The sequence below is a fragment of the Carcharodon carcharias genome, chromosome X (genome assembly GCF_017639515.1).
Source record: "Carcharodon carcharias isolate sCarCar2 chromosome X, sCarCar2.pri, whole genome shotgun sequence".
In the NCBI taxonomy this organism is placed as follows: domain Eukaryota; kingdom Metazoa; phylum Chordata; class Chondrichthyes; order Lamniformes; family Lamnidae; genus Carcharodon; species Carcharodon carcharias.
Window position 1 is genome coordinate 21,784,980 of NC_054507.1, and position 27,930 is coordinate 21,812,909.

The 27,930-nt window shown below is 42.3% G+C and overlaps 1 protein-coding gene across 4 annotated transcripts in view; it reads right to left on the reverse strand.

The window, feature by feature from the left end:
• ikzf4 (IKAROS family zinc finger 4) overlaps positions 1–27,930 on the reverse strand; it is a 163,177-nt gene that overhangs the window by 61,491 nt on the left and 73,756 nt on the right. For all 4 annotated transcript variants that reach the window (XM_041180271.1, XM_041180270.1, XM_041180267.1 and 1 more), the window contains exon 3: positions 20,970–21,024. In XM_041180271.1, coding sequence (XP_041036205.1) covers positions 20,970–21,009 — 40 coding nt within the window. In that variant the 5' untranslated portion in view covers positions 21,010–21,024. The remainder of the gene's footprint in view (positions 1–20,969; positions 21,025–27,930) is intronic.

Below are 27,930 nucleotides of genomic sequence, written 5' to 3' on the forward strand. Positions count from 1 at the left end.
TGCTGGGGTCTTCTGTTGCCCTCAGCGCTTTACTGGGAGTGTGCTGGACCTTTTTCTAGGGTCCGTGCTTTCCACAATTTGGAGTTTAAAATATCTGTCAAAGTCTTTTAATCTCTCACCAAATGTTGTCAAGTTTTGATCTATATGTTGGCTGTGGAGTACTTCACTAGCAAACGAACCAAACAGGGATAAAAACTTAACTTGTACTTCTTCTAATTTCTTATTTAATGCAGTAGTTCTTCTATAAACTAAAAATTGTCTTCCCTAAGATTCCTACTGTTTGGTCTGGTTTAACCATTTCCTTATCCAAAATGCACCTGGCTCTCGTAATTTTCTGTCCATTGCCCCTTTTTTTCCCTTGTAGCTGCAGCTTGAAATGTCGTTGCTCCTTTAAGGCTATCTGTGCAGTAACCATTTTTCCCCCACTCAGGCTGTCTGCAGTTACCAGTTTTCTCTGATTTTCTTGCACTTTTTTGGGTGCAACAGGCTCCCTGTGATTATGGCTTTTTTTTTAAAAAACTTTTTTTAAAAAAAGAAAATACTGCAGGAGTTTCCACCTCTTTTTCTTCTTTTAAAAAACTCTACAGGAGCTTTTAAAACAGCAGCAATTCGTTCCTCTGTACGAGAAGCCAGGGACCCAGCTAAAAAGGGTTCCCTTTTTCAAACTCTGCAGGCTTTTGCCTTTTTTTAAAAAAACTGCGCTCTGCAGGTTTCTCGCTTTAATGTGTTTTTTCTTTTTAAACTTTAGACTTTTTTTTAAAAAAAACTTCAGCCCGGCCATCACAAGTTATGGTGTTGGCTGTAGACCCCATCTGCAGCTCTTTCAACTGTCCTCTGGATGCTGAGCCCTGGTACTGCCACCTATTCTACAATTTAAGTACAGCTTTTTTTTTGTTGCAATTTTTGCTCACCATCTTGTGAACTGACCAGGTTTCTTCACTCTGTGTCACTCAGGGGTCTTGCAATGAAGCTCCACTCACTCTGGTGGATTAACTTCCAAGTCAGTAGCAAAGCTTCTTCAACAGTTTCTTCAATTATTCTCCTTAGGTGCATCTAGTCAGGTTTCAAAGTTTTTCATACCTTGGGATTCTGTTGCGGGGGTCTTTGTTTAAAATGCTATCTTTCATATCACTGCTGATCACCATGCTGTGTTATGGGATCGTTTGATATCTCAATGATGAGATCTTAAGACTTGTATGTTTAAACATGAATCATTTATTGCTAATCTTTAACTATGTACAGATCCTAGTTATTGTCATGCATGGTGCTGCTGCCATGCAGGTAGGTTGCTTCTAGAGTGCTCACTCTAGATTGTTACCATGTGACTCTATGCATCATACTGTGGGCAGTGCTATTCTCCAGTCCCACATTAACCCTTGCTCTGCTGAGAACCTTAACATTACAACGGCATGCAGGTGCACACAGCATCATACAATAGGAAGCTTAGCTGAGGGTCAAATGTAACAACAAGGTTGCTAAAAGACAGGCTTAATCTCAAGACTGTTGCCATAGAGAGGGAAGCAGTTGGTGGCGAGGGAATGGAGTTTGGAGGGAACCAAAGACCATGTCTTCAGTCTTCCCAATATTTAATTGGAAGAAATTTTTGCTCATCCAGTACTAAATAGCAGATAAGTGGTCTGATAATTTAGCAGTGGAGGAGTCGAGAGAGGTAGTGGTGGGTTGGAGCTAGGTGTCATCAGCATACATGTAAAAACTGACACTGCATTCAGAAGATGTCGCCGAGGGGCAGCATGTAGATGAGAAATAGAAAGGGGTCAAGGATAGGTCCTTGGGGGACACCAGAGGCAACGGTGCAGGAGTAAGAAGAGAAGCCATTGCAAGCGATTCTCTGGTGATTAGGCAGATAAGAATGGTACCAGGTGAGAGCAATCCCACCCAGCTGGAAAACAGAGTATCCTTGGAGGAGGATGGTATGGTCAACCGTATCAAATGCTGCAGACAGGTCAAGAATGAAGAGGAAAGAAAGTTTACCTTTGTCACAGTGACAAAAGATGTCATTTGTGACTTTGATAAGGGCAGTTTCGGTACTCTAGCAGAGGTGGAAACCCAGTGAAGGACAGAACTAGATTCTTGTGATTACATACTTAAAAGCTTTTACTTACAGAGACACATCACAAACATACATCTCCAAACCCAATCACCATAGTTTCAATCTGCTCCTGTATAATCTTTAGGATGATCAACCTAAACGGAGTTGGTGTATTTGGTGACCGCTTTGGTGCTTTCGGAGACTGCGTGTTTGGCCAGTTGCTCTGGCAGCATGAGGTGGACGGCACTTTGCATCTCACTGGCCGAGATGGTGTGACGCCTGTTGTAGTGAATGAGGTGCGAAGCCTCGGAGGTGATGTGCTCGAAAATAGCAACAACGAAGGAATTCATAACGCTCATGGCCTTGGACGAGATACTGGTGGAAGGGTGGACCTGGGTCAGCACCCTGTACACCTAAGTGGAATGCAGGAACAAGTGAATGCCCAGTTAACGCCCGCCACCTGAATACAACTAAACACCCAATTAACTTACCATTACCATCAATTCCCTTACCATTACCATCAATTCCCTTAGAGTACCAAACTCCATTGATCTCAGCCTTGTTTGCTCTGTATCTAACACCTATTTTTCTGTCAGTTTTATAATTTCACATGGCTGTCAAAGGCAAGGTCACCATGTAAATATACATTAATCCCAGCTACCAATGGGCGGGTGAGGTGGGGGGGTGGAAATAGAAGGTAACAATGGAAGTGTCATTCTGCCTTTTTTAATGCATTGGCTCAAATGAATTGCTGATTTCAGAAATTAAATAAAAGGGGGCAAGGGTAGAAAGCGAGTTAAAATTAAGTTACAAATATATTTGCTATTTAAAAAGGAAATCAACAGAGAAAAGGGAAAAGCAGCACTTATATGGAGATCACAAATGTAAGGTCTTAGATAATTCTTATTCTTGATGTACTGGAGTACACAATAGCTGTTTCGTTTAATTTGGATTCTGGCAGACAGGAGCTGCCTCCCTGCATTTATGATGTTAAAACCCTCTACTCTGTGGCAGGTTATATTAGCTGGGTCCACGAGATTGACAAAGAGCTACAGAAAGCTCTTTAGTAACACAAACATTTGCTCTCCTAGACGCCAAGCTCCCAGAATTCAAAATATAAAAGTAGCTTATAAACACAAAGATAAAAACCAAAATTTGAAGCCACAAGCTGACTTGCAGAAGCATTTTACAGTGCCATACTTTTAGTGTTACTTATACACATTGCATTGCAATAATTATTTGTAATGCAAACACTTAAGATTCCTTTTAAAAAGCCTGTTAAGCTTCCATTTGTCAGAAAGCATTCCTCAAAGTCATATTGTACTTGAAACATTAATTCTGTTTCCCTCTCCATAGATGCTGCCAGACCGGCTAAGATTTTCCAGCACTTTGTTTTTGTTTCAGATTTCCAGCATCCACAGTATTTTGTTTTTATCTCGAAATCACCTTGTTGGCCGAATGCAAAGCATACAAGACTTGAAGGGAAAAAAGTATTTCATTTTGCAATGTAACTCAAGCCTTGAGAGGAGCAAAATAAATCAGGCAATACTACTGCCAGGTATATCATGCTGTTATCAACATAACTTCCTGGAAACAGTTCTTCCAAGAAATGAAACTGAGCCAGCCTCCTCTCAGTCTATAATTGCTTAGATCAGAACAAAGTGACCCACGGTATCAAACAATGCCAAATGATCCACAGCTTCAAGATGCTTAACCGCTCAATTCGAGGGGTAAGTTCTTAATACAACATTACATTACTGGAACTCTCCTTCATACTTATATGTGTGTGTGTGTGTATATATATATATATATATATATATATATATATATATATATAACTAGAAGCAGCTTAATTAAATTACACACAATTCCTTCCTTCTCTGGGAGGTGACTGCACAATGCACTGAGAGTCTGATAAAATGTGCAAGCTCAGCGAAAAATAAACAGGAGTTACACAACTTCCGTGCAAGACAGCAACTTTCATGTACTTCCCTTAATCCAGTAGACTTTATTCACTGTTCTTTCTGCTCTCCAAGAGTTGGGAAACCATACACAGATTCTGTGATCGCTTAGCTGTTGTGCTATAACCACAAGTCTGACCCCAAGCACCTTGTGGTTCCCCATTTCAACTTGTCTCTAGTGTCTCCATCTTTTCCCTTCTGCATTGTTCAAACAAAGCTGATGAGTACTGCATCTTTCTTCTGAGCATTTAGACATTAGCTGCGTCATCCACTTCCTTTACAGTAAGGGGTAGTAAAGATGTGGAGTGAAACTTTGTGTCTAGGGGAGGGGAAAATAGATTGACATTTCTGGTGTAGACCATTTTCCTGCATTGAGAGTGTTCTGGCAAAGGAGGAGGGGGTTCTATCCATGTCTTGCCGTTTTCAGGACAAACAATTTTGAATAAAATTTTGTATCTCTTGCATCAGCAGATGTTCTTGTTCTAAAATTTTCCCTCTTTCAATTTGCATTTGCCTCTCAATTATTTGCACATATTTTGTTTTTTTATGTCCTTCTATTGTCTCAGTGAATGATTTTTTTTAAAAAATGCTATTAAGCAGTATGAAGGTCATTCAACCTATTCAACTCCTCCTGTGCAGTTGTAGCAGCTGCTGTTTTGTCCCTCTTTACTAAAATGCTGACTTATATTTAGTTTTCAGTTCTGATAATATTAATGTTTTGGGTGCATACAAGTTAACCACATCTACTGACTGATGAGTTGTGTATTTCTAGCAGTTCCTGCTTTTATTTCCAGTTTCCAATATTTCCTGGTTTCACCACCCCCCTGCCCTGCCACTTTTTATTTGAATAGTTTAAAGATATTTCTGTTGTTCAAAAAACCTATTTTGTTCAGTTTAAACTGAGAACTGTTAACACAATAGCAATGGGCAGTTCCAGTTTTTCCTATGTCTGCTTCATAACTCATCAGCAACAATGCTGTTCACAGGGTTCATATGTCATGCTATTTGTATCTTGCTAGTTAAAGCTTACTCTAGTAACTTGTCTTTCACCAATCTATAATATTTCTGTCCGGACAGCTTTTAGTGATCCGTTTAAGGGACGCGGGTTTATTTGTTGGGTGGTACTTGGCGCACAGACGGGTGTGGGGCGTGGACAGTACATGACGTACGTGTGACTGCCAATGGTTGGAGGAGAGCAAAAACAGCAAAAGGCAAGGGAAGTTTAGCAACAAAATTACCTGACTGGCAAAATGGTTTTTCTGTGATGGATGGGATAGCGTTGACAAGAGTGGGATGGGGCTGGTGATGGCATGGGAGGGAGGGCGAGCGAGATGATGGAATTGGTGAAGCATGGCAAAATATCAAGGACAATTCTTTGATACAAATTATTCAAAAGCTATACTTTGTGCTAAAAGCAATGATTCACTAGATTGGAATTAAAAAGTTTTAGAAAAGCTGTCAAGTGAATTAAAAGCATGCATCAGCATTGACCATTGATGAAGTTGATGACAACAGGCTGTACCCTCCAGAGTTTCCACACACTAATTCCAATAGGCATGCCAAAACACACAGACTCAAAGAAGCAACAGTTATAATGTTGCTACGAAACTTGAATCCTAAACAAGGATGTTGTCAAATCGTTGAACAAGATTGGTAGTTAGGAAGCTGTTTTCTTTGATAATAGATACTGAAATTAAAACAGGCAAATTTCAAGGAAAGAATGTTTATTCCTGAAATAACATTGAGCCCATCAGATTTAAACCTCCCTTTTCAACTCAGGAGAAAACAATTCCCAATTTGACTACCATATTTCTGACTATAAACAAGTCAAGGCCAGATTCTTAAAATCTGTATTTATATTCTTAGACCTGTTTTTACACATGGACAGCTATATGTAGCTGTTTCCAGAGAGAAAAATTTTGATTGTTAAAATCACTTATGAAAGAATAACTAGAAATCTTGTAATTAGAGAAGTCCAGCTGCAATAAAGATATTAACTTGACTACAAACTTTGTGCGTCTCTGCTGGTCCAGAAAAAAAAATGCAGCTTAGACTAAAATATTCAAGAAGCTCACAGTGGGGCTATGTGATAACACTCAGCTTCACCACAATTAAGCAAACAGTGCCAGTGACAAATATGGTGCAGACTCAAGGGGACAAATAGGTTCTGTGCTGTACATTTATCTAGTTTTGATTTAATGGCTGTCCTTTATATCCACAGTGCACAAGCAATTTAAAAACCAGCTACAGTCAATATTCCTGTATCAAGCCTATCCTGATGCAATGCTCATGTTTTACCAGTTAAAGGCTGGAGAGAAGGATAATTCAAACTTGAATAATGTCACATAATTCAGTTTGTATATGACAGCTTTTTTTAAACATTACAGTCAAATATTCAAAATCAAGGAAGTCGAGTAATGTTCCTAGAATAAGTCGAGATTTGACTAAAAAGACTCAAAGAAAAAAGCAAAATACTGCAAATGCTGGAAATCTGAAACAAACACAGAAGATGCTGGAAAAACTGAGGTCTAACAGTATCTGTGGAGAGAGAAAAAAAGAGTTAACATTTTGAGTCCGTATGACTCTTCTTCAGAGCTAAAGAGAAGTAAAATTGTGCTGACACTTATACTGTTTGGGGGGGCGGGGTTGGAGCAGGTGAAGCTGGATAGAAGGCCAGTGATAGGTGGAGGCAACGGAGAGATTGCCAAAGATGTCATAAACAAAAGGTCAAAGGGGTGTTAATGGTGGTGGTACTGGCTAAAGGAGGTGCTGATGGTGGCACTAAGGTAAGAAAGCAGAATGTGATAATAGCTGGACAGGGGTGAGCACTCTGGAAAGAACAACATGAAGAAGTGACAGATGGCACTAGTGGGAGTGGGGTGGTGGGTGGGGGCAGTGGTGGTGAAAAAAGATTGAAAATAGGACAAAAGGTGGGGATAAAACAATGAATAAAAATGAAAATGAATAAAAATAAGTGGATAAAAAATAAAAATTAAAAAATAACAATGAATATTGAAAAAAGGGGATAAAAAAGGGGTGAGGATGGAGGAGAGAGCTCATGGTCTGAAGTTATAGAACTTGATGTTAAGTCCGAAAGGCTGTAAGTGCCTAATCGGAAGATGAGGTGCTGTTCCTCCAGTTTGCGTTGGGTTTTGCTGGAACATTGCAGCAGGCCAAGGGCGGACATGCTGGCATGACAGGTTCCACATGTGCTCTGGCAATATCCAGCTGGACCTCACCACTCCCTCTCGAGCTCTCCACTGCCTCTGCGTTACATAATTACATAGAATTTACAGCACAGAAACAAACCATTTGGTCCAACAAGTCCGTGCTGGTGTTTATGCTCCACGTGAGTCTCCTCCCAACATATTTCATCTAACCCCATCAACATATCCTTTTATTCTTTTCTCTCTCATGTGCTTATCTAGTTTTCCCTTAAAAGCATCTATGCTATTTGACTCAATTACTCCTTGTAGTAGTGAGTTCCACATTCTAACCACGCTCTGATTAAAGTCACCAGACTGCTTCTTCCAACATTCAGGCCTGGATGAACTGCAATTTTCTTCAATTAAATATTAGGAAGGCTAAAGCTATGGTCTTCAACCCCCACCACAAACTCTGCACCATTGCCGATTTTATCCTCTCAAACTACTGTCTTGGGCTGAACTAGAGTGTTCGCATCCTCTGAGCTAAGCTACAGACCCCTTATCCTCTACATTGTTGACTTCATCGGCTTCCACGTCTATCTGCTGGTGCAACCTTCATCCATGCAAGTGTCACTGCCAGACTCAACTATCCAATGGTCCCCTGACCAGTCTCCTACTTTCCATCCTCCATAAGCCTCGGCTCATCCAAAACCCTGTTGTCTGTGTCCTCTATCATGCTCATTGACCCATTTCTGTGGCCACTGACTTACATTGCTCTGTCTGCCAATGCCTTGATTTTAAGTTCTCATTCTCATGATCAAAACACTCCAAGCCTTTGCCTTACCCGTGCCTATCTCTGTTATCGATTTCAGTCCTACAACCCTCCAAGAACCCTGGCTTCTTGTGCATTCCCCACACCACCGAGTCATCGATGAGTTTTCCATCTGCCATCTAGGTCCTAAGTTCTGAAACTCAATCTATTTCTTCCTTTAAACTCGATCACTAACCAAGCTTTTGGTCACATCCTAATATCTTTTGTTTTGTGCTAATTCCTGTCCGTGAAGCGCCTTGGTATATTTTCCTATGTTAAAGGTGTAATATAAATGCAAGTTGTTGCTGTAAAACAAATCTGAAAGTGTGGTACTCTATTTGCTCACTGAAGGCAAGAGATCTTAAGGCATTGGATAAATCCAGTATGATGGGGTTTTGTGGACACATTACTGAAAGTTTATCTAGATCTCAAGGCTAAGGCAGGCCTTCTCCAAGATGTGACAAGTTGGAACTTGCCCATGAGAATAATCAAAGGGAAGAGATTCAAAATAACAAAGCAAGAAAGGCAAAAGACCACAGAGCAAAACAATTCAGTTTCCAAAGTATTCATTAAAAGACAACCATCAGAACTATTTGGTCAACTTGGCTCAGTTGCTATCTCTCTTGTTTGAATTAGAATTGGGAATCAACAGACTTGAACATAAAATCTAGGTCAACAACTCAGTGCAGTGCTGGGGGCTTGCTGCATTGTCAGAGAGGTTGCCTTTCAGATGAGATGTTAATCTGAGGTTCCATCTGTAAAAGACAATATGGCACTATTTGAGGAGAAGCAGGGAGTTCTCCAGGTGTCCTGGTCATCGTTCCTCCCTAAACCAACACCACCAAAAACAGATTAAAAAAAAACTGCGGATGCTGGAAATCCAAAACAAAAACAGAATTACCTGGAAAAACTCAGCAGGTCTGGCAGCATCAGCGGAGAAGAAAAGAGTTGACGTTTCGAGTCCTCAGAACTAGTAGTTCTGTTGAAGGGTCATGAGGACTCGAAACGTCAACTCTTTTCTTCTCCGCCGATGCTGCCAGACCTGCTGAGTTTTTCCAGGTAATTCTGTTTTTGTTTTGGACCACCAAAAACATGTTATATGATCATTCGATAATTTGTTGTTTGTAAGACTTTTGCTGAATTTACCTACGTAATAGTGCTTGCATGTCAAAAGTAAATTGACTGGTTGTAAAGTCTTTTGGGATGCCCTGAAGATGTCTTAATGCGCCACATAAATGTAACTTTTTTCTGTCAAATATAGTCACAAAAGAATAAATTATTTTAAACGGGGCTTGCTGACAAAATCAGAGCTATTCATAACAAAAACAGAATTACCTGGAAAAACTCAGCAGGTCTGGCAGCATCGGCGGAGAAGAAAAGAGTTGACGTTTCGAGTCCTCATGACCCTTCGACAGAACTTGAGTTCGAGTCCAAGAAAGAGTTGAAATATAAGCTGGTTTAAGGTGTGTGTGGCGGGGGAGAGAGAGAGAGAGAGAAGTGGAGGGGGTTGGTGTGGTTGTAGGGACAAACAAGCAGTGATAGAAGCAGATCATCAAAAGATGTCACAAACAACAGAACAAAAGAATACAGAGGTGTTAAAGTTGGTGATATTATCTAAACGAATGTGCTAATTAAGAATGGATGGTAGGGCACTCAAGGTATAGCTCTAGTAGGGGTGGGGAGAGCATAAAAGATTTAAAAATATTTTAAAATAATGGAAATAGGTGGGAAAAGAAAAATCTATATAATTTATTGGAAAAAAAACAAAAGGAAGGGGGAAACTGAAAGGGGGTGGGGATGGAGGAGGGAGCTCAAGATCTAAAGTTGTTGAATTCAATATTCAGTCCGGAACGTTGTAAAGTGCCTAGTCTGAAGATGAGGTGTTGTTCCTCCAGTTTGCGTTGGGCTTCACTGGAACAATGCAGCAAGCCAAGGACAGACATGTGGGCAAGAGAGCAGAGTGGAGTGTTAAAATGGCAAGCGACAGGGAGGTTTGGGTCATTCTTGCGGACAGACCGCAGGTGTTCTGCAAAGCGGTCGCCCAGTTTACGTTTGGTCTCTCCAATGTAGAGGAGACCACATTGGGAACAACGAATGCAGTAGACTAAGTTGGGGGAAATACAAGTGAAATGCAGCATCACTTGAAAGGAGTGTTTGGGCCCTTGGACGGTGAGGAGAGAGGAAGTGAAAGGGCAGGTGTTGTATCTTTTGCGTGGGCATGGGGTGGTGCCATAGGAGGGGGTTGAGGAGTAGGGGGTGATGGAGGAGTGGACCAGGGTGTCCCGGAGGGAGCGATCCCTACGGAATGCCGATAGGGGGTGTGAAGGGAAGATTTGTTTGGTGGTGGCATCATGCTGGAGTTGGCGGAAATGGCGGAGGATAATCCTTTGAATGCGGAGGCTGGTGGGGTGACAAGTGAGGACAAGGGGGACCCAATCATGTTTCTGGGAGGGAGGAGAAGGCGTGAGGGCGGATGCGCGGGAGATGGGCCGGACACGGTTGAGGGCCTGTCAACCACCGTGGGTGGAAAACCTCAGTTAAGGAAGAAGGAGGACATGTCAGAGGAACTGTTTTTGAAGGTAGCATCATCGGAACAGATGCGACAGAGGCGAAGGAACTGAGAGAATGAGATGGAGTCCTTACAGGAAGCGGGGTGTGAGGAGCTGTAGTCAAGGTAGCTGTGAGAGTTGGTGGGTTTGTAATGGATATTGGTGGACAGTCTATCACCAGAGATTGAGACAGAGAGGTCAAGGAAGGGAAGGGAAGTGTCAGAGATGGACCATGTGAAAATGATGGAGGGGTGGAGATTGGAAGCCAAATTAATAAATTTTTCCAAGTCCCGACAAGAGCATGAAGCGGCACTGAAGTAATCATCGATGTACCGGAGAAAGAGATGTGGGAGGGGGCCGGAGTAGGACTGGAACAAGGAATGTTCCACATACCCCATAAAGAGACAGGCATAGCTGGGGCCCATGCGGGTACCCATAGCCACACCTTTTATTTGGAGAAAGTGAGAAGTTTAAGGAGAAATTGTTCAGTAAGAGAACAAGTTCAGCCAGACGGAGGAGAGTAGTGGTGGATGGGGATTGTTCGGGCCTCTGTTCGAGGAAGAAGCTAAGGGCCCTCAGACCATCCTGGTGGGGGATGGAGGTGTAGAGGGATTGGACGTCCATGGTGAAGAGGAAGCGGTTGGGGCCAGGGAAGTGGAAATTGTTGATGTGACGTAAGGTGTCAGAGGAATCACGGATGTAGGTGGGAAGGGACTGGACAAGGGGAGAGAGAAGGGAGTCAAGTTAACAAGAAATGAGTTCTGTGGGGCAGGAGCAAGCTGAGACGATCGGTCTACCGGGGCAGTTCTGTTTGTGGATTTTGGGTAGGAGATAGAAGCGGGCCGTCCGAGGTTGGGCCACTATCAGGTTGGAAGCTGTGGGAGGAAGATCCCCAGAGGAGATGAGGTCAGTGACAGTCCTGGAAACAATGGCTTGATGTTCAGTGGTGGGGTCATGGTCCAGGGAGAGGTAGGAGGAAGTGTCTGCGAGTTGACGCTCAGCCTCCGCGAGGTAGAGGTCAGTGCGCCAGACAACAACAGCACCACCCTTGTCAGCGGGTTTGATGACAATGTCAGGGTTGGACCTGAGAGAATGGAGTGCAGTAAGTTCAGAGAGAAAGAGATTAGAATGGGTGAGAGGAGCAGAGAAATTGAGACGACTAATGTTGCGCCGACAGTTCTCAATGAAAAGATCAAGGGAAGGTAAGAATCCAGAGGGAGGAGTCCAGGTGGAGGGAGAATATTGGAGGTGGGTGAAAGGATCCGTTGAATGGGGAGAGGACTCCTGCCCAAAGAAGTGAGCCCGGAGACGAAGATGGCGGAAGAAGAGTTCAGCATCATGCCAAGCCCGAAATTCATTGAGGTGAGGACGTAAGGGTATGAAACTAAGTCCTTTGCTGAGCACTGAACGTTCAGCATCGGAGAGGGGAAGGTCAGGGGGTATAGTGAATACACAGCTGGGGCTGGGATTGGAAGATGGGGTGGGGACGGAGGGACAGGCAGGGGTGGAGAGTCCTAGATGGGTGTTGATGTCGATGAGTTGTTGGAGCTTGCGTTCCTTAGCACTTGAGAGAAAGAGAAAAAGTTTCTTGTTGAGGTGTCGGATGAGACGAAGAATAAAATGAAACTGGAGGCACGCGCAGCTTTGAAAAGAGCTATTCATGTTGTTCAACACGACTACGACACACCAATGCAATTGAAACTGCTAATGTTTGGGTCCTCAGTACCTACTGCTTAACTAACTTCCACTTTAGCACATTATGGCTTGATCACAATTCTTTCAACTGTTTTTTTGGTCAGGTTTTCCGACAGTGATACTCAAGGATTTTTTAATATACACACACACAGGATGCAGTCTTTTACCACCTGTATTTTTTGTAAATGACATCATAATTTGAATCTTTCTACTTTGTCTATATCATCAAATTATACATTTTAAAGGATATAATTGTCAAATAAAAGTATATCTTTCTGGTATTGACAACAACAAATTTTTAATAAGTGTAAAAATCACTTTCTCCAAGTCAGGCTGCCTATGTCAGGGATTAGGCAAGGATCAGTTGGCCAACATTGATACAATTAAACAAAATTAATTTGTTACCTGATCATTTACTGCCATACAATGACTATTTACTTTGTAATTTAAATTCCAGAAGAAATATGATTCTGCTGCTAAAAATGAAAAGTGCAAGGGTGAAGCATAATCTGTTACTGCTTTTAACATGATACGTTTCCCAAGAAAATCAATGAGAGATTACGATGGGAAATGTCTGGTACTAAGTGCAAAGTATTCACAGTTTGAAGTTGGTGCAACAGAATCAGGAATGGTGTGTCTATACTTCATTTTTCAAAAAGTTACAAAATGAAAGACAGAATATTTGCAGGGAAAGAAGAAAATATAAAAAAAGGTTCCCCTTGATGAGTAAGAACAGCTTTGTCTATGTTAATGTATGCAGCTTGCCAAACAGAAATATAATTTCTGTGGGGCTCCTGCAATGGGCAAGTAGCTACTAAGTGTAGGCTGGTTTCCAGAAGCACAAAGTAAGGGAATGTATCAATTCAAGGCTTCTTCAACAGAAGCATTTCATGGAAATGCCAGGGAGTAGCATTATAGTCTCAACCTGGAAAAATTCAGAAACAGTACAGCTTGCCTGCACATTAGTCTCCGATAGTACAAGCAGCCTGACGTGATCTTTTTCACAAAAAAAATACACACACATGCACACAGAACAGCATGATCTCCATATCACAGAGTGTTGCAATCATGTGTTGCACATTAGTCACGTAGTCAATATCACAGCCTACTGCTGCTCTACGGACCACTTAGGCACAGGCTTTTTCAGAAGAAAAAAAGTCAACTTTGGAAAAATCAACAGACAAACAGTTCTTGTAGCTCTTTTTATAGCTACTCTAGGAGCAGCACTGGCAGAGACTTGGGAGGATAGTGATTACCCACCCATTTCGGTCAAGGAATTTTATATCTCTCCCCCCCACAAGATGTCAACTCCAAGCAGAATACAGCTCCGTAGAAGCGAGGAACACTGTCGGTACCTTGACATATAATAAACACGTGGATAACTTTGACATGAGATGTCAGCAAACTATCTAGCTGAGAAGTACATCACAACTGAGCCATACCCCAACATCCACCTACATCCTCTTCCAATAGGGATCCCTGCATGGAAATTAGGAACAAAAGCACTGGATGACTTTTCCCCTTGCAAGCCCAGTGCAAGAGAGGTCAATTAGAGCACACCAGCTGAGATCAGTTACCGCAGTACAGACGAAGGATCACACAACTTTGTACTGACATAGAAAGGCTCTGAGCTATTGGTGAATGAGAAATTAAACATTTCCAATGAGAGATGAAAACACCTTTATAATACAGCAACAGGTGAGAAGTTTACAAAAAAAACTTTTGAGGTTCCTTGCTAAAATTTAAAAAAATGGTTGTTTTGAAATTGTGATATTACAAAACAATTTTTCTTCAGGCAAGATCTCATTGTCGTAAACGCATGACATTTCTTAATTACAGAACTGAATTTCCCTCTTGCCCCTGATAAGAGTCAACTCCATCATTAGAATGGTGGGGGGGAATTGGCAATCATTTGCCAAGTAGCCTAGTTCACACAACAGCCTCAACAGCGAGTGCCAGCATGCAAGCTGAATGTGGCTGAGCAAGATGTTGTCTCTACCAAGGATCGACACAAGTATGTGAAATCAACACATTAAGTATTGTATCCAGGATATTTTTGCAAAGTTAGAAAGAAAACCAATTGTTCCATGAGATGACAAGCTGAAGTCAAAATGTTTTGGGAGGAAAACTTCTTTTTTGACGCTAAGGAAAGGCAGAGGAAGATAGGAGGAGAGGTAGACAGTTTCTTCTTCCTTAACTGAGGTTTTCCATCCACAGTGGTTGACAGGGCCCTCGAACGTGCCTAGTCCATCTCCCGCACATCTGCCCTCACACCTTCCTCTCCCTCCCAGAAACATGATAGGGTCCCCCTTGTCCTCACTTATCACCCCACCAGCCTCTGCATTCAAAGGATCATCCTCCGCCAACTTCAGCATGATGCCACCTCTCCCCACCCCCCCGCGGCATTCCGCAGGGATCGTTCCCTTCGGGACACCCTGGTCCACTCCTCCATCACCCCCTACACCTCAACCCCCTCCCACGGCACCTTCCCATGCAACCACAGAAGGTGCAACACCTGCCCCTTTACTTCCCCTCTCCTCACCGTCCAAGGGCCCAAACACTCCTTTCAAGTGAAGCAGCACTTCACTTGTACTTCCCTCAATTTAGTCTACTGCATTCGTTGCTCCCAATGCGGTTTCCTCTACATTGGAGAGACCAAATGCAGACTGGGTAACCGCTTTGCAGAACACCTTCGGTCTGTCCGCAAGCATGACCCAGACCTCCCTGTCGCTTGCCATTTCAACACTCCACCCTGCTCTCTTGCCCACATGTCTGTCCTTGGCCTGCTGCAATGTTCCAGTGAAGCTCAACGTAAACTGGAGGAACAGAACCTCATCTTCTGACTAGGCACTTTACAGCCTTCCAGACTGAATATTGAGTTCAACAACTTTAGATCATGAACTCTTTCCTCCATCCCCACCCTTTTTCCAATCCCCCTTTTCCCCAATAATTTATATAGATTTTTCTTTTCCCACCTATTTCCATTATTTTTAAATGTATTTCCATCCATTGTTTTATTTCTACCTTTTAGCCTATTTCGATCCCTTCCCCCCACCCCACCCCCCACTAGGGTTATCTGTACCTTGCTCACCCTGCTTTCTACCCTTAATGTCACCTATTAGCACATTTCTTAGCTAATTTCACCACCGTCAACACATCTGTCCTTTTGCCTATGACATCGTTTGGCAATTTCCAACTATCACTGGCCCTCTATCCAGCTCTACTGTCCCACCCCCCCTTAAACCAGCTTATATTTCACCTCTCTTTTATTTTTCCTTAGTTCTGTTGAAGAGTCATTCGGGCTCCAAACGTTAACTGCATTCCTCTCCGCAGATGCTGTCAGACTTGCTGAGTTTTTCCAGGTATTTTTATTTTGGAGAGGTAGCATTACTGATCAAGAAGAACATTAGAGGGCTGGAGAGAGAGGATGTCCTAGAGGGGGCCAAGTACAGGATCTATTTGGTTAGAGCGAAGAAACAATAGAGGCACCATTACACTACTGGGTGCATTCTATAGGCTACCAGCTAGTGGGAAAGATATAAAGGAACAAATTTAAAAGAGGTGCAAGAGTAGTTTAATGGGGGAGTTTACACTATCACTTCCCAGTCTATATTAGGATAATTAAAGGGCAGAGAGGGGGAAGAGTTTCTAGAGTGTGTTCCACATGCTTCCAGCCCAAGGAAAGAGGTATTGCTGGATCTGGTTCGAACAATGAGGTATGTCAAGTGGATCAAATGTCAGTCAGGAAACATTTAGGGGAAAGTGATCAAGGTATCATAAGATTTGGATTAGCCACGGAAGAAGACAAGGAACAATCCAAAGTAAAAATAATTAATTGGGCAAGAACCAACTTCAATAATTCTGACTCAGGTAAATTGAAATCGAAGGTTGGAGGGCAAAACTGTAATGGAACAATGGGCTCCCTTCAAAGGGGAGATAGTTGGTTTGGACACAATCAAGGTACATTCCACCTGGGGGAAGAGATAGAGCAAACAAATTCAGAGCTCCCTGGATGATGAAAGAGATAGAGGGTAAGGTGAAGCAGAAAAGTGGTGCATGTGACAGATGTCCGGTGAATAATACAATTGAGAACCAGGTTGAATATAGAAGGTTCAGAGGGGAAATTAACAACTAGGAAAAGCAAAGCTACAGTATGAGATGAGACTGACGGCTAACATAAAAGGGAATCCTGAAGTCTTCTACTGGCACATAAATAGTAAAAATAGTGGTAATAGGAGGAGTGGGGCCAAATAGAGGCTGAGGCATGTACTTTGCATCTGTCTTCACCAAAAGAGATGCTGCTGCCATGTCATAGCGAAAGAGAAAGTAGTTGAGACAAAGCATGGGCTAAAAATTGATAAAGAGGCCATATGAGAGAGGCTGGATGTACTTAAAGTTGATAAGTCACCAGAGTCGAATGAGATGCAATCAAGGATGCCGAGAGAAGTGTGAGTGGAAATTGTGGAGATACTGGCCATAATCTTCCAGTCCTCCTTTAGGGGTGGTGCCAGAGGACTGGAATATACCTTTGTTCGAAAAAAAAGGGTGTAAGGATAAGCCCAGCAACTAGAGGCCAGTCAGTTTAACCTCATTGGTGGAAAAGCTTTTAGAAACGATAATGCAGTTTATTTAAGGAAAGCCTGTATGGATTTGTTGAAGGAAAATAGCTTTTAACTTGATTGAGTTTTTTAAATGGGGCAATAGAAAGGCTTGGAGTGTAATGGGGTGATGTGGTTTATGTAGACTTCCAAAAGGCATTTGATAAAGTGTCACAAAACAGGCTCGTCAACAAAAGTTAGCACCTATGGAAGAAAAGAGACAATAACAGCAAAGATTTGAAATTGGCTGAGTAACAGAAAACAGTCGTGGTGAACAACCTTGTCTCTCAACTTCAGACAGCCCGCTCCTACCTCCTCCCCAAAAACCACATACAGGACTGTCCCGGTATATCAATTGTGTCAGCCTGTTCCTGCCCCATGGAACTCATTCTACCTATCTTGACTCCATTCTCTCTCCCCACCTACATTCGTGATTCCTCTGATGCCCTACATCATATCAACAATTTCCAGTTCCCTGGCCCTAATTGCCTCCTCTTCACCATGGACGTGCAATCCCTCTCCACCTCCATCCCCCACCAGGATGGTCTGAGGGCTCTCCACTTCTTCCTTGAACAGAGGCCCGAACAATCTTCATCCACCACCACTCTCCTCCGTCTGGCTGAACTTGTTCTCTTACTAAACAATTTCTCCTTAAACTTCTCACTTCCTCCAAATAAAAGATATGGCTATGGGTGCCCACATGGACCCCAGTTATGCCCGTCTCTTTATGGGGTATGTGGAACATTCCTTGTTCCAGTCCTACTCAGGCCCCCTCCCACAACTCTTTTTTTTGAGCACATCAAAGACTGTTTCGGTGCCACTTCATGCTCTCGTCTGAACCTGGAAAAAATTATCAATTTTACTTCCAATTTCCACCCCTCTATCACTTTCACATGGTCTGTCTCCGACACTTCCCTTCCCTTCCTTGACCTCTGTGTCTCAATTTCTGGTGATAGACTGTCCACCAATATTCATTACAAGCCCACCTACTCCCACAGCTACCTTGACTACAGACCCTCACACCCCGCTTCCTGTAAGGACTCCATCCCATTCTCTCAGTTCCTTCGCCTCCGTTGCATCGGTTCCGATGATGCCACTTTCCAAAACAGTGCTTCTGACATGTCTTCCTTCTTCCTTAATCTAGGTTTCCCACTGACAGTAGTTGACAGGGCCCTCAACCATGTCCAGCCTATCTCCTGCACCTCTGCCCACACACCTTCCTCTCCCTCAGAACCATGATAGGGTCCCCCTTGTCCTCATTTTTCACCCCACCAGCCTCTGCATTCAAAGTGCCATCCTCTGCCATTTCCACCAACTCCAGCATGATGCCACCACAAAACATCTTTCCTTCAACCTCCACCCCCATTGGCATTCCGTTGGGACCGTTCCTTCTGGGACACCCTGGTCCACTCCTCCATCACCTCAATCCCCTCTCATGCAATCGCAGAAGGTGCAACACCTGCCCCTTTACATCCCCCCTCCTCAATGTCCAAGGGCTCAAATTCTCCTTTCAAGTTGCACTTCCCTCAATTTGGTCTACTGCATTCGCTGCTCCCAATGCAGTCTCCTCTACATTGGAGACACCAAACGCAGACTGGGTGACCGCTTTGCAGAACACCTTTGGTCTGTCCACAAGCATGACCCAGACCTTCCTATAGCTTGCCATTTCAACACTCCACCCTGCTCTCATGCCCACATGTCCATCCTTGGCCTGCTGCAATATTCCAGCGAAGCTCAACGCAAACTGGAGGAACACCACCTCATTTTCCGATTAGGCACTTAACAGCCTTCGGGACTTAACATAAAGTTCAACAACTTCAGACCGTGAACTCTCTGCTCCCTTTTTGATCCCCCTTCTCTCCATATTCATTTTTGTTTTTTTCCACTTATTTTCATTGTTATTTTTAAACTTTTATTTCCATTTTTATTAATTGTTTTATCCCGAGCTTTTAGCCTATTTTCGACCTTTTTTCCCCCACCACCGGCCCCTCCTCCACCCCACCCCACCCCCACTAGGGCCATCTGTCATTTTCCAGAGTGCTTACCCTGGTCCAGCCATTACCACATTCTGCTTTCCACTCTTAATGTCACCATGAGCACCTCTTTTAGCCAGTGCCACGAGTGTTAACAACCCCTTGATGTTTATGACATCTTTCGCAATCTCTCCTTTGCCTCTACCTATCGCTGGCCTTCTGTCCAGCTTCACCTGTTACACCCTGCTTAAACAGTATATATTTCACCATACTTCTACTTCCCTTTAGCTCTGAAGGAGAGACATACAGACTCAAAACATTAACTCTGTCTTTCTCTCCACAGATGCTGTCAGACCTGCTGAGGTTTTCCAGCATTTTTTGTTTTTGTTTCAGATTTCCAGCATCTGCGGTATTTTGCCTTTATTATAGTGGTGAACAATTTTTTTTTTGACTGCAGGAAGCTATATTGTGGGGTTCCCCAGGTCTGTGTGTTACTTTCTTGGTATATATTAATGACTTAGACTTGGATAGACAGGGTACAATTTCAAAATTTCAGATAACACAAAACTTGGAAGTATCATGATAGTGATAAGCTTCAAGAGGACATAGGCTTGGGTGGACAAGTGGCAGGTGAAATTTAATGCAGGAAAGAGTAAAGTGATTTGTTTTGGTCAGAAGAACCAAGCCTCCTTCGACAGCATCTCCCAAACCCACAACCTCTACTACCTAGAAGGGCAAGGACAGCAGATGCATGGGAACACCACCACCTGCAAGATGCTCGTCAAGCCACACATCATCCTGACCTGGAACTATATTGTTGGTCCTTAACTGTCGCTGGGTCAAAATCCTGGAACTCCCTCCCCAACAGCATTGTGGTTATACCTGCACCCCATGGACTGCAGCAAGTCAAAAAGGTGACTCACCACCACCTTCTCAAGGGCAATTAGGGATGGGCAACAAATGCTGGCCTTGCCAGCAACATTCACATCCCATGGAAAAATAAAAATATAATTTTAATAGGAAGAACAAGGAGACGCAATGTAAAGTAAAGGGTACAATTCTAAAGGGAGTGCAGGAGCAGAAGGGCTTGGGGGTATAAGTGGATGAATCATTGAAGGTGGCAAAGTGGGTTGAGAAAGCGGTTAATAAGGCATACAGATCCTGGGCTTTATACATAGTGGCACTGAGTACAAAATTAAGGAAGTTACGGTAAGTTTGTATAAAATGCTGGTTCGGCCTCAACTGGAGTATTGTGTCAAGTTCTGGGCACCACACTTTAGGAAAGATGGGGTGAAGGAATTGGAGATGGTGCAGAAAGATTCAGGAAAATGGTGTCAGGGATGTGGAACTTCAGTTACGTGGATAGATTGGAGAAGCTCGGGTTGCTCCCCTTGGAGATAAATCATGAGGGGTCTGGAGAGAATAAATAGGAAATAACTGTTCCTATTGGCGGAAGGACAGAGAACTAGAGGACTGTTCTGATTCATCAGCAATTCCTTTTCCTGTTCCAGGTATTTTTCATGGTACTTAGAGACTTCTGATACTTGATGGTCATTCTAGAGAATTCTAGAACCAAGGGACATAGATTCAAGTTAAGTGGCAGAAGGTGTAGGGGGAACATGAGGAAGAACTTTTTTACGCAGCGGGTAGTGGGTGTCTGGAATTCGCTGCCCAAGTTGGTGGTAGAGGCAGAAACTTTCAACTCTTTTAAAAAGTACCTGGATCTGCACCTAAAGTGCTGTAAGCTGCATGGGCTGGGTGCAGGAAGGTGGGATTAGAAAGGGCACCTGGGTGTCCTCGGGCTGGCATGGACAAGATCGACCGAATGGCTTCCTTCTGTGCTGTAACTTTTCTGTGGTTCTATGACACCGATTTAAGGCAACTGGCAAAAGAAGCAACAGTAACATGAGGAAAAACACTTTTTTTGTGCAGCCAGTAAGTGATTAGGATCTAGAACGTACTGCCTGAGTGTGTGGTGAAGGCAGCTTGAATCGTGGCTTTCGAAAGGGAATTGGATAATTATCTGGAGAGAAAATATTTACAGGGTTACAGGGAAAAGACAGGGGAGTAGGACTAGGTAAGTTGTTCTTGCCGAGAGCTGGTATGGACACTCTGGGCCGAATGGCCTCTTTCTATGTTGCAACCTTTCTGTGGTTCTATGATTAAAAAATACACCTTTCCCCTACCTGAAATGTAACTACGACCATTGCAGTCTTCTATGTCCATTTTCAAAGTGCTGTGCTAGAAGTAAAAAAGACACAAATGTTACACATCTATTCCTCAGATCAGTGATGTTTTAAACTTTCATGTTTGAGGGACCGCTTGGTATTAGCCGCAGAAATGTTAGCTACATCCCCCAAAAAAAGTTACAGAAATAGAATGATCTTGGTGAATCTTTTTTTTTAAAATTCATTCATGGGATGTGGCCGTCGCTGGCTAGGCCAGCATTTATTGCCCATCCCTAATTGCCCTTGTTCTGAGGGCATTTAAGAGTCAACCACATTGCTGTGGGGTCTGGAGTCACATGTAGGTCAGACCAGGTAAGGACAACAGATTTCCTTCCCTAAAGGACATTAGTGAACCAGATGGGACAATGGTTTTATGGTCATCATTAGACTTTTAATTCCAGATTTTTATTGAATTCAAATTCCACCAATGGATTCAAACCCGGTCCCCATAGCTTTACCCTGGGTCTCTAGATTACTAGTCCAGCAACAATAACACTGCGCCATTGCCTCCCTGGTTATTGCATTCTATCCCTATGTTGCCAATCTTGCTGTATATAATTCGATTTAAGTCAGGACAAATGATCTTCATCTAGAAGTCCAGCAGCATATTTTCCCACCTTACGAGGCAACATGAGAAAGTAAAAGGACATCGCCAAGTATTCTCTGCTAAGTGATTTACTGTGATTCATGGTTAATTGTTGAACAGTGGCTATGCTAACCCATATTCCTTAGAGAACAGAGACACATGCTTTGGTTCATCAGAGGCTCATGCTTATGGAAGCTGTGAACAGAAGAAAGGTTCTGGAAAAAAGCCCAACCTATAAAAAGAATGACCATGCCTCTAACTAACACAATTCTTGGCACATACCTTATAAAAGTAAGAGTTTACATCAATTCAAAGCCTGTACAACACAAACATTTTATGCAAATATCAGGAACCTAGTACTTTAGTTTCCCTAAATTTACTACATAAGTAATCAGTTATCAAAAACGTCAAGAAGCGACACAACCTGCTCACTCATTAGTCTCCCAACAGTACAGGCAGCCGCAAGTCTTACCATGGATCTGAAATAAGCTGCATTGCGCACCCGAGTCCCAATGATCGGCTGGTTGGAATTTAACTTTTTTTTTTAAAACCTGTGCTTACTGATCACACACTGGAGCTAAATCCACATTCGTTATACTAAATACACACAAGTAAAAATACTATATTTCAAGCAAATAAAAATTGAGGAACATTTTATGCTTGGATCATAAGTTACATCCATTTTCTTTTAAAAAGGAGGGGGGCAACTGGGTCCATTGAAATTCAATGCAATGGAAAGCTATTGGTTCGATTTGAATAATTTTATCATGGGAGCTCATGGGTCCCTTGGAATTCCAGGTGTTATCAGGTATAAGCAGATTTCTTAAGTCTACCCTGGTTAACATAAGCAACTATACTAGTAGGCTTGTTGTAAACCCAGTGCAGAAAAGCAGTGAAAAGTAACCATAAAATAAATATAAATATCAAATAAATGCAGCTCTCATTTGATGAACTTCTCAGAAGGGGTATTAATGAATATGCATGAAGTTAAACTGGATTCATAAAACATTATAATCATCTCTAATAGAGAGCAATTCAGTTGTTTTTGAAGGCAGCAAAGACAAAATTTTTCTCTACAAAATTTATTTAGTGCTTAATCATTCAGTTTTTCAGTCAGTCTGACTGGAAGATCATCTATTTGAAAACCCTACGCAAACATTAGGTACGCAGTTAAAATGCAACAGTCTGAAAATGAAAGTGCTCCATAGACTTAGTACACTAAAGGTAGTCACCTTAAAATAAATCAACTACTTTATCATTTAAGGTGCAACCACCTCGAGTCTCGTCTTTCCCCAGTTTGAATAGCCTTAATAGTGCTAAGGTGGTGGTTTTAAAAAACACAAATGAACACTAATCAAACACTATATATATTGAGGCAAGTATAGTTCAGAAAGTTACTCTTTAAATTCACAATTTAAAGGCATGTTGCCAGTGTTTTCCAGGGAAGAATTGTGACTTTTACCATAGAAGCATTCCCCAATAGCTTGCTAGAATTTCAAAGCATCTTGCCTATACTTCAACTGCAGTATCGTTAAGCACTCTATTTAAGCACATTAAACTGGATTGTAGAAACACTGGCATCCCTATCAACCTCAAGGTGGTGGTGATAATGAGCTTTCTCCTTGAACCATTGTGGCTCCAGTGTTGATGCTGCTCCCACAATGCTATTATGTAGGTAATGCTCAGGTATTGACCCCATAACAATGCAAGGATTGTGATATATGCCCAAGTGCATGTGATTTGGAGGAAAACTTGAAGGTGATGACTTCAGGTGTTGTTGGTTTTGTTGTTCTCTGTGGTAGAGGTCACAAGGGGTGCTGCAGTTAATCTGGTAATTTGTGGATTACCGCTCTTACAGGGCTCCAGTCACGAGTCCAAGACCACCAATCAAGTAAACTCCTCTGCCCCCTAGATGGTATCAGGCTTCAAGTGTTGTTGTGCCAAGTGGCAAGTACTCCATTATGCTGTAGATTGGAGATCTGCATATGATGGCGAGACTTTCAGAGGACAGGAGGTGAGCCATTACCCACAAAATATCCAGCCTCAGCTCTATTCAGTGTTAATTTGGTTGGTCCAGTTAATCTTCTGGGCAATAATGGCCTGCAAATAGTTGTGCCATTGAAGATTAAGGCAAGATGCTTCACTTACACATTGCGGGAAATCTAGAACTAGCAGGCAGAGTTCAAAAATAAGAGGCCTCCCATTTAAGATTTGAAATGAGGAGAAATTTCTTCTCAGGCGGTCATTAGTCTTTGGAATTCTCTTCCACAGAGAAAAGTGGAGGCTGGTTCATTGAACATATTCAAGGCCAAGTTAGACAGATTTTTTATGAACAAGAGAGTTATGGGAGACAGTCAAGTGAAGTTGAGGCCACAATCAGATCAGCCATTTTACTGAATGACAGAGCAGGCTCAACGGGCCAAATGGCCTTCTCCTGCTCCTAATTCTTAAGTTATGTTAGGTTAGGTTATAGGCTGGCATGGGTTTTCATTATGGAGCCGAACACACTGACATAATCAGTGAACAGCCCCAATCTTGACCTTATGATGGAGAAAAGATCACTGGATCAAACAGGTCTCAATTCAATGCTACCTTGATATTGAGAGCAGCTACTCTCACCTCTGGCATTCAGCTCGAGTACAAGTCTGTGGTGAGGTCTAGAGCAAAGTGCTTCCAGTACAACACAAACTGAGCTATGGTGCGTAGGATGTATCAGTAAGTGTCACCTGACGGTTCCTTCATTTTACCGTGATTGGGAGAAGGCCAATAGAATGTTAATTGCCTGGGTTAGATTATTCTGAATCTATTCCATCCTCAGTTTGGAGTAAAATTTACCTCCTGGCCTTGGATTTAGCTTGTGCACACTGAAACAGATCTACAGTAGGATGTGCATTGACAATTTTCTGTCAGGATAGAAAAGCTCTGCATGGATTGGCCAGGATTTATTTCTTACAGACAAAACCTAGACTGGCCCCATCCCAAATATAAGCTCTGTAAGATCAAGGATGTCCAATTTAACATCAAAGCAATCCATAATGGGAAGACATTATGAGCTGGTTACTGCAGTCATTGTATTAAGACCACACTAGAAATGTTGGCTCCAGACATACAGCCACGAACAACAGAAAAGTTAGCATGCAAGGATCCATTGGACTGGTGGCCAAAGGGACCTAAAATTGCTTTTAAATGATGCTTAGACTCATACTGATTATGCTCAAGTGAATCCCAGCAATTTACTTCCAGGTTGCAGCTGGCTTCTCGAAACCCATGGGACAGGCACCACTCATTTGGGTCTTGATGCAATATAAACACAGTTCAGTGTACATTTTCTTCCTGTGTCCTTTTTAAGAACAACCCATGCCACTTTTATATGCTTGGGCTCAACTTTTTCCCTAAAAGTAAGGCACCCAAACTGGACATGGTATTCTAGTTGCAGCCTAATCAATGGTATGTGTCAGTTTGGAAATTACCTGTGCTTTTGTACTCGTATGTCCCTATTTATAAAAATGAAATAGGTCACCTTAACAGCAAAAACAACCAAGTTTTGAACACTGAAGATAGAGAGAAAAAGTGGCAAAAATTCTAGAAATAAATTAAGGGGGAGAAAGGGTGATGGGCCAGAATATACTGGCAAAAAAAAAAAAATTGCGAGTTTAATGCACCATTTTGTGTGTAAATCACACAGCAACTTGTGGGGAGGAAGAGATACTTAGTCATGAATTGCCACAAATTACTGGACGATTTGCACTGCACCACCGTCAACCTCACAAAAACGGTACTTTCCCCCCCCAACCTCTGAGTTTCGCGAAATTACTACATTTGGGCATTAATTATGAATTAAGCTCACCAGAGGAAATTATGGCTGGTATTTAATGGTGCGAGTGCCCTTTTAAGGAAAAATTTATGTTCATCCAATGCGACTTAATCTCTCTGGCCCAAAAGGGGAACAACTAAAACTATGGTATCTCATTCCTGCAGGTATAACATTGTTCTTGATATTTTTCAAATAAAAATTTTTCTTAATTTTTCAGTGTCTTTTTTCTTCTCTCCAAATCCAATCTTTCCCTCCATTTCTCTTTCAGTACCAGATTTGGCTCTAATTCACCCCATTTCCTCTCTGTCGTTCCTGTGTATATTTCTCAATCCCTAAATCTCGTTGGTTGAGGGAACAGGCCCTTAGCCCTGCTCCATTGCCCTCACACTTGCTGAAATTTGCAGTGCAAAATATTTTCTATCTGAAGGGCGAGAGAAGTCTAACATTGTACCCTCCAGTACAGTGCCTCTCGCTCTCTCCATGGGAGTTGCTAATCATGGCTCTCCTATTTCTAGCAGTCTTTGCAATGGGTCAAGTAGAAGAGGCAGACCTCAAGAACTACCTTAGCTGGTATTGGGACTGCACCTGTACCATCAGTGTCATTAAGCATCACATTCTACTCACACAAGCGAACTGGCCCTATCTCCAGTACAGTATAGACTGATATTTCACTCCAAAAATATCAATGTATAACGGCTGTCCACTCTCCATGTCAGTTACCGTTTTCCTTTTGAGGGGTGATGAAAGGGAAGCAATGGAAGTGCAGGGATAGATATTATGGAAGGAAAGACAGCATACAGAAGGAAAAAGAGCATAAAGCCCAAAACTGAATTAACTCAAGTTCACAGAGGAACAAAAGGATTCTGTGGAACAGAATGGGACAAAGCCTGTTTGATCAGGGTTTTCACATTTAAACAAAACATGACAGCAAGGAGATTTATATTTTAGACAGTTGAGAAACTGCCTCGGAATAAACAGTTACAGTCACTCAAGTACCATTTAACAGCAATTCTTCAACTGTGAAGTAAAATTAAAGGCATCTTTACTTCTCACACTTCTGTATGCGAGTCAGGGGAGTTCAAATTCATGATACAGTTCTCTGCATTTGCATTGGTAAAACTTGCTTCCTATTCCATTGGCAGAATTAGAGATCTAAATTTTCATGGGGGAATGTAATCATTGGCATAAGGAATCTAGTTTTAGCAGGCACACATCAGTCTCCCATAACCCAAATTAGGAGACCAGGAGTGCCAAATGTAAAAGTGCCTTAACCCACTTGATCATTCATCTACTAACCAGAGTGTTGGCTTTAGGTTATGACACAAATTTAAATTTCATCCCATTTTGTTCCATGTCAGTGGAGCCACAGGTTCAAACACTCAATGTATATAATTGCTCAAGGTGCAAAGCTACCAGTCAGACCACATTCCACAAAGTGAAGAATCAAGAGATCCTGATATTCTGTTAGTCAGCTATAACCACCTCTACTTGCAACCCAAACTTGATTGGTATACTAATCTGCACTTGTCTCTGCCATTCATACAACCTCATTTTAAATTATGTGGAAGATCCCCAGTTACAAGTCATGGCTTCATAACATGCGTCAGTTTGGTAGTATTTTTACCTATGGCTAGAAAGTTGTGGGTTCAACAGTAACAGGAAATGTGCTGTTGGCGGCCATCTTTCAAATAAGATGAGAAACTGAAGTCCTATTGGTTTGTTTCAGGGATGTTGAAAAGGTCTCAGTGCACTATAAAAAGATGAGCAGGGTATACTCGTGATTCACTGAAGCTATCTCTCTTCAATGTATTAAAATGGGTGGAGAGAAGGGGGTGAAAAAGTGCAAAAATGCAGAACAAACTATATCTAAACACCAAAAAATGTGTTCAAGAAGGTTGCAGCATGGAGCTATGCAGGACAGATGGTATCACATTTGATTTCCAACCTGTTGAGTGTGAACTTGAAGCAAAAACAGCACCAGGTTTGACTTAGATACATCACTGTGTTGAATAGCCTTCTAACATCCACCATCTAAGAAAGACAGGTTTGCATTTATATAGCACTTTTCAAAATCTCAGGATGTCCCAAAAAAAGCGTTTTACAGCCAAAGTACTCAGTACAGTAATTTTTGTAGAAAACATGGTAGCCAATTTGCATGCAATGTGGTAATGACCAGATAATCTGTTTGCGATGTTGACCAAGGATAAATATTGGCCAGGACATTGGGGAAAAGCACCCTTCCCTTCTTCAACATAGTGATATGCAAGGGATCTTTCACGACCACCTGAGAGAGCAGATAGGGCCTCCGTTTAATGTCTCATCCAGAAGATGGCATCTCCAACAGTCCAGATTTGTGCTCAAGTCTTTTTTTAAAATTCACTACAGTCCAGGTGGTGTAGGTACACCTTCAGTACTGTAAGGAAGGAGCCTCCAGAGTGGGACTTGAACCCACAATCTTCTGACTCAGAAGGGAGAGTTCTGACAAATTAAATGAAAGGTTACTACGAAAGATAAGGCAC